The 6,822-nt window shown below is 41.8% G+C and overlaps 2 protein-coding genes across 2 annotated transcripts in view; one reads left to right on the top strand and one right to left on the bottom strand.

Annotated features, from left to right (window-relative positions):
* The window catches only part of atp1b2a (ATPase Na+/K+ transporting subunit beta 2a), a 5,470-nt gene extending 5,095 nt beyond the window's left edge, over positions 1-375 (top strand). Inside the window, exon 8 of the mRNA XM_008325711.3 lies at positions 26-375. Coding sequence (XP_008323933.1) covers positions 26-187 — 162 coding nt within the window. The 3' untranslated portion in view covers positions 188-375. The remainder of the gene's footprint in view (positions 1-25) is intronic.
* A 3,779-nt stretch (positions 376-4,154) lies between these two features.
* On the bottom strand, positions 4,155-6,664 carry LOC103390015 (H-2 class II histocompatibility antigen, E-S beta chain). Its single transcript, XM_008325700.3, has 6 exons — positions 6,506-6,664; positions 6,156-6,425; positions 5,540-5,753; positions 5,362-5,429; positions 5,169-5,282; positions 4,155-4,601 (listed from the first exon to the last, which is right to left on the bottom strand). The coding sequence occupies exons 1-6, from the start codon at positions 6,561-6,563 to the stop codon at positions 4,576-4,578; spliced, it is 750 nt and encodes a 249-aa protein (XP_008323922.1). The 5' UTR covers positions 6,564-6,664; the 3' UTR covers positions 4,155-4,575.
* Positions 6,665-6,822: the final 158 nt, after the last annotated feature.

Here is a 6,822-nt window from a genome sequence, read left to right as displayed (position 1 = left end):
GATATCGTGCGTTTTTCTGCCTCAGGTGAACTACACACAGCCGCTGGTTGCGGTTAAGTTCCTGAACGCAACACGGAACGCGGACATCAACGTGGAGTGTAAAATTAACTCCAACACACTCAGTGACGGCAGCGAGAGAGACAAGTTTGCCGGGCGAGTGTCCTTCAAGCTACGGATCAACACCTAATAGACACACACAGACAGGCAAACAAACACAGACAGACACACAGACACAGACACAGACACACACACACACACACACAAACAAACAGGGGTTAAAGCTGCTCTCATCAGTCCCTCCAGGATTCATGGACCTTTTGTGATTGTTGCGGTGAAAAAGTTAGAGATATTTTCAAGTTGGAAAGAAGAAAAAAATTGTAAAACGTGATACCTAAAATCACTAACATAGCAAAAGCACAAAGTTTACTTTAACGTCAATGATTGAAAACAATCCTAATTCACTCCCATCTCTGATTACAAACTTTATCACTAAAGCGTCACTGTCGAAAAATCGACCCAATCTTCACATACCTGAGAGAGAAAACACCCTTATTTTCATAGTTTCTCTAATTCACTTTTTTAATTCTTACAGGCCTAACTTGTGTGTAGCGCACAGTGCGTAACCCAATATGTTTACACCGTGGGATGTAATGTAGAGAATCGAGTCAGACACAGAGGCTGAAGTTGTGGCTCAGACCGTGCCGTTTGTCACAAACACTCATCAACTCTGCTGCCGGCCATTCTAACATCGTCACAGTATACACTCGATCATAATCGACCGTATGAGAAATACCTGGTATAAGCAGATGACATGTTCACTGGAGCTAAATATCAATTAACAGTCGCTTGGGGCAGTCTCACAGATAAAACACCTTCTCAAACTTGTACCAGAGGCAGCACGACAACAGCTCTGCAAACACATGAACCGACATCTACAGTTTAACTGGGCTTGAATGAAAATAGTTAAAATATACCAACAAACAAGGATGACAAAAACCGTCTGCAGCGTTTACCGTCCGCACACACTCACCGTAAACACTAACCAACATGGCGCCCGCATGGCTCCAAACCTGACTGACGGGGTGCTGTAAGGGACACGCGGCAGCAATCGCGTAATTCTAAAAGGCAACCGTGACACCCTGTGGCCTTTTAGCTAACTACCTTACATATACAAGTCCGTTTCAAACACTGCCAACAAACTCCACCACGTGCCTTCAAATCTTAGATGTTAAGCAATACATCCACTAGAGGGCAGTGCTGTATTAAAAGTTAAATATCGAGCTGACGTGAGTTTCTCAGGCGTTAACAAACCGTGGCGTGCACAGATATTTGGAGCCAGGTGCACAGTGAAAACTAAGGACACCTTGTGTGGAACCACCAGCTACATTATTATAGTCAAAGTCAACTTTAATGTCAAATATGCCATACACACAGGACATATGGCACAATGAAATTGCAGTCCTCTCAGATCCACAGTGCAAAATGGCAAGAATATAATAAAGGAAATCACAGTGTTTAAAAAACATTACAGGGATATGAATGTTATTTCACATTTATTTATTTTAACATTAAAAATCTGAGCTTTAAAAGGCCCTAAACAGTTAACCTGCCTCTGGTCTTGACTCTGATCTTTCTTCTTCTTTGGTGGGTTGAGGAGGTACTCCTCCCTGGGCTGCTGCCTGCTGTAGCTGCCTGTCTTTAGCTTTTCTCAGCCTTTCCTCTCTACGCATTATGCTGCAATTGGTCAATGAAAAGACCAGCAGGGTGAATAAGACTGCTTGGTGACATTATGGCAAGGCAGGCAGCTTCTGTTGTTCTACAAATAAATGACTGTAGGTGTTAATTATTTGGCATAATGTAAACCTACACAAAACTAAGTATTCAGCTGTGGTATACTGACATAGGTGAGAGAGTGTCTGCAGACTCTGACCTGTTCAGCCAACAGCCGTAAGGAGCAGGAAAGGCTAGCACAGTCAACGTACAGTACACCTCAGTATCTTAGTATCAGTATGTGTTCATACTGTAGGCAAAGCTCTGGGTCAGGTGTGAGGAATGGCCAACGTATCTTGTCAGCTCTAGGGGGCACTCTCAGTCAAAAACAGATAGTAACATCAGTTAAAGCTGCAGAGTTTTGTCCAACATTTCAAGACTGCCATTCATTTACTGCGACAGGTTGAACTTGCGATATCACAACACTGCGAATTTCTGGAGGGACTGAACTCCTCATCTCCATTCCAGCACCGTGATGCGTTCACTGACACTCTCCTCCTTCTTGAGCTTTTTTACTGTAATGCTGTGACGTCATCCTCTGTCTCAGTGCAGCTTTAACCTGATACAAAGCAAACCCTACGGTCAACCAATCAGCACGCACACCCACTCTGATGTCACTGCCACTGGACTGAGGAATGACAGAAGATATGCATGGTTTGGACAAAAATATATAAATATACAATATGTACAATTATCAAGTACATCGTTGTTTACTGATTTATTGAATCATTCAATTGTTTTGATTAATTTATCCTGATCTTTCCTTCACCAAGTTTTAATCAATGTCAATGTCCATGACCAGAAAGATTTGTTCTGATTGGCTGATCTGAAGTCAACTGACCTGTGTTGACTTAAAACCCTGTTAGTCCATGTCATTCTACAGACTGCACCTGGAAACCATTTTAAACCACTTCAGTCTCTAAGACTCTACAGACCACATCGAACCTTTTCAGTTTACAGACCACAAGAAGAACTTGTGACTTTACAGACCACATTAATTCACTTCTGCACTCCATATCAGACCACTTCTGTCTACAGACCACACAAGACTTGGACTGATGAAAGTGATTCTGACTACAGATGACATTAGAGCTACATCAAAACAGTTCAGAATCTATAGACCACTTTGAACCAGCTCTGACTGAAAGACCTCATTAGTCGGTGAACTCATTAGTGGTCTACAGACCACGTAAGACCAGAAAACAGCCTGGAAATCTGTTCAAACCATTTCAGTCTACAGACTACATGATAGCAGTAATACGTTTACAGACCACACTGAACCACTTTACAGTCTGCTGATCATATCATGTATTGGTTTACTTCGGTCTACAGACTGCATCAGTCTACACCAGAGCAGTTCAGCGTCTGTAGACCACAGTAAACCAAATGAATTATCAAACTAGAGATAGTTTTGTTCCATCTGTGAGCTGATTGGCTCATGTGTTTGCTTATGTTGTTGTGTACTGTATTTGTTTTTGTTGTTTTAACCAATGACTGAACTTCTCCATAAAGTGTCTTCCTTTGAAGAGGGGCCAGCCAATCACAGCGTCCTGCTCTGTGATGTCACATATTTGTAAGCGGTCGGGTGATTTCTGTTCCCTGAATTTGTCCTTGTGTTTCTTAGAAATAAAACTAAGTGAAACAAAATGCCCCAAAGTTTCTGTTGTTATGTGGAATGTTTATAAACCTTGTTATTTTAACAAATATTTATTTATTTATTCAACCTTTATTTTAACTGGTAAGTTTAATGTTAAGAACTAAAAAAACGCCTATAAACCTTTGGCATTCAAATGTTTTTACAATAAATAAAACAATCACACATATAGAAACACATAATACTAAAGAAATGACGAAATAAATAAATGAATAAATAATTCTTTATGACAAAATATGTCATAAACAATTAAAGAAAGCCTGATGGTCAGTGAGGTAGCCTGCCTTCTTTGGCCTGGTTAGGGCAATTGGTACCTTCCAGTGGACTCACCACCCGCAGGAAGGTTTATGGGGGTTGGTACGGTGCAGTGTGATTTGGGTGGCGACTGCTGCCCCCGCGACCCGGTAACGGAAAATGGATGGATGGATGGACTTCTATAATTCACCACAAAAGGGCGTACACTAAAACGGGTGTTCAATCAACTCAACTCAGCTGTTGTTTGGAGTAAAATTAATGTTAAACTTTCCAAAAATAGTTACATCAAGGGCAACTGGACAAAGGAGGTTTCTTTGGTTGTTTTTTTTTTTGAAGACGTTTCACTTCTCATCCTTCTTCAGAACTGAAGTCCAGTTGCCCTCAGTGTAACTGTTTTTGTATTAAATGACCTGGATGACTGAGAACCTACACAGACAAACATTAAACTTTATTTTAATATAATCAACGACAAACACATTTTTTCTCTGGGTTTTATTGTGATTAGAAAATGTCCAAACTCATCAATCTGATCAATCACATGACTTAAAGCTAAAAAACGCCCTCTGAACTGGATCAACACTGACTTAGCATCGATTTGTGGCCACGCATTTAAAACATCCTCAGAGTGAAGCAGCAGCAGAATATAAAGGTCTTTACACAGGAAGGCTGATACACCAGGGTCAAGGTCAAACCAGGTCCAGGTCCATCTATAGCTATGGATAAGGCACCAATAGCAGACCTGGACTAGGTATGAACCAGCTGGGTATCAGAGAATCAGGTAATTCTGACAGTCCAGCAGGAGGCAGTCTAGAGTAAAAACAGGGAGCATTGATGAAGCAGCAGCTGGGTAACAACCAGGACCAGGACTAGGTCCACATGGGGAATCAGGACCAGGCTTAGCTTTGGGGAACTGGGATGAGTCCTTGGGATGAAGAGAAGAAAAGGAACAAAGTCAAGACCAGAGCAAACCAGTTCAAACTAAATCAAATGAAACCAGAACCAGGTCCAGTCACAGGTCTCTAGTGTTCGCACTGACTTTTGACTTTGTCTCTCACACTGGTTCTTTTCTAGTTAGCGTTGCTGTAAATGACCTGTAATATTGTTGTGGATGTGTTCGTCAGTATCTGGCTGATAAGTTTTTTTTCTTTTCATGTGTTCATGAAAACTGTGGGAGGTTTTCCAGCTTCTAAAGTTTGTGTTAGTTTGTTTTAGTTATTAAAGATGCTGAACTGGCTCACCCTATCAGTGATAAAGATGACAATTCAGTGTTTACGATTATAAAAACATAACATGTTTGTGTTTGTTATAATTAAAATATAATAATGTCTAAGGACAGTAAATAATTTCATCTCCTTGTTGATGTGTGTGTTTCTTTTCCTTTTTCATAGCTCTTACAGTGTCTTCAAAGTGTCTGGGAGTTTTGAAAATAAACACTGAGGACCATCAGTTGAGGAGTTGGACTATCATTTAGCAGGGATGCTACAGTTACCTCGAACCTTCCTCCGATAGTAGATGAATCCAGCCAGAGACAAGATCAGACCCAGGATCAGTCCTGACGCTCCGATGGCGATCTTGTTTCTCTCTGACTCAGGCATCGATGGATCTGAGGACAGACGGCAGGAGGACAGGTGAGTAGACAGACAGACAGGTGTAGAGACATGCAGAGACAGACAGCTACATACCCCAGTCAGTAACCAGAGGTTTGCTCAGACTGGCGTGCTCCACCACACAGGAGATCTTCTCTCCAGACCTGTATCAGTTCAAAACAAAGAGAAGCATCAACATCAGCCAACTGGACCAAAAAGACCAAAGTGGACCAGGAGCAGCTGGACATGAATGCCTGGCTGCTGTTACCCTGACCTGGGTGTGTACTCCAGGTGAGAGTGGATCTGGTAGAACCAGTCACCATCAGCCAGCTCATCAGTGGAGGTCACATCAGTGCTGACCTCCTGTCCATCTCTCCTCCAGCTCACTGAGATCTGTTTGGGGTAGAAGTCGTAGACACTGCACACCAACATGGAAGGATGTTTGCCAGCAGGGGGCGTCTCAGAGTGGAGCCTGACGTAGGGTTCGGCTGGAAACAGAGTTCATTAGTTTTTCCTTTTGTAGCGACAGACAGTGGGTTTTTGTCTGTGTTATTTATTTACACACACATCTATATGAACCGTGATCTGAGTTCATCTCTGACCAGTTTGATTTGTTTTAAAAAACACAACAAGTTTAAAAAAAATCGAATTAAAAATAATTTGGAGACACTTCAGCTGTAGTAGCAGTGTTTGAACAGCAGGCGGCACCATTGGCTTATGACCCCAAAAGGCATGGCAGTCTACAGACCAACTTTCAATCGTATTATTATGGATTAAAATACTACTATTAAAAACAACAATAATAATAAACAGTGTCTCTGCAGTACAGTGACTCCAGTTTGTTGATGGACTGATGATGATAATGATGATGATGTCACACAAACACTCACCTGATTTAGCCAAACCAGTCCTGTAGTCCAGTCCGACGTTGTGTACACAGTACCTCTCCTTCTCATTCCTACTTTGGATTACTTCTGGACCTTCATTCCATCTCTTAGCGTTGGACACTCCATACTCAGTGTATCCCACAAATTTCCCCACTCTGCTGTCGAACCTGACATATTCCCTCTTGTTGTAATAGTGGGAGTAAATGTACTGGATATCGTCCGGTTTAGTGGAATTAAACACGCATCTGTCCACTGCATATTCCTCAAATCCCTCTGTAGAACAGAGAACATAATAAATATTGTATGTGATGTCAGTAGGCCTTGGTCAGTGTGTGTGTGTGTGTTCATCTTACCAGCTGTGTGGACCGTGAGGAGGAAGAGAAGAGAGAAGCTGACGATCAGTGAAGCCATGTTCCTGTTCACTTGACACTGACACGGTTTGACCGAGTGCTGCTTTTAAAACCAAAACCAGTTATTTGTCACGTGACCTGTACAGTCACCAGTTGCTAGGTAGTCCAAATATTGAACTGACAAAAAAAAAGTTCATGTGCAAGGTAATAATAAATGAATAATAAAATCATAAAGCTCAATATTTCTTTATCAGAATGTCTATATTTGGCTTGAACAGCAGACCACAGGGAACTGGTCTGAGCCTCGAGGGCTTGACCAG

Source organism: Cynoglossus semilaevis, chromosome 1 (genome assembly GCF_000523025.1).
Source record: "Cynoglossus semilaevis isolate Cse_v1.0 chromosome 1, Cse_v1.0, whole genome shotgun sequence".
Classification (NCBI taxonomy): domain Eukaryota; kingdom Metazoa; phylum Chordata; class Actinopteri; order Pleuronectiformes; family Cynoglossidae; genus Cynoglossus; species Cynoglossus semilaevis.
Note: the sequence above shows the minus strand (reverse complement) of the source record. Positions and strands in the feature narration are given on the sequence as shown.

Excerpts from the sequence above, each read along its gene's own strand:
- LOC103390015 (XM_008325700.3), bottom strand. The coding sequence starts at position 6,563 with ATGGCTTCACTGATCGTCAGCTTCTCTCTTCTCTTCCTCCTCACGGTC. Across the intron at positions 5,754-6,155 it reads GACTGGTTTGGCTAAATCAG|CCGAACCCTACGTCAGGCTC; the intron begins GTGAGTGTTTGT and ends CTCTGTTTCCAG. Across the intron at positions 5,283-5,361 it reads ACCTCTGGTTACTGACTGGG|ATCCATCGATGCCTGAGTCA; the intron begins GTATGTAGCTGT and ends GTCTGTCCTCAG.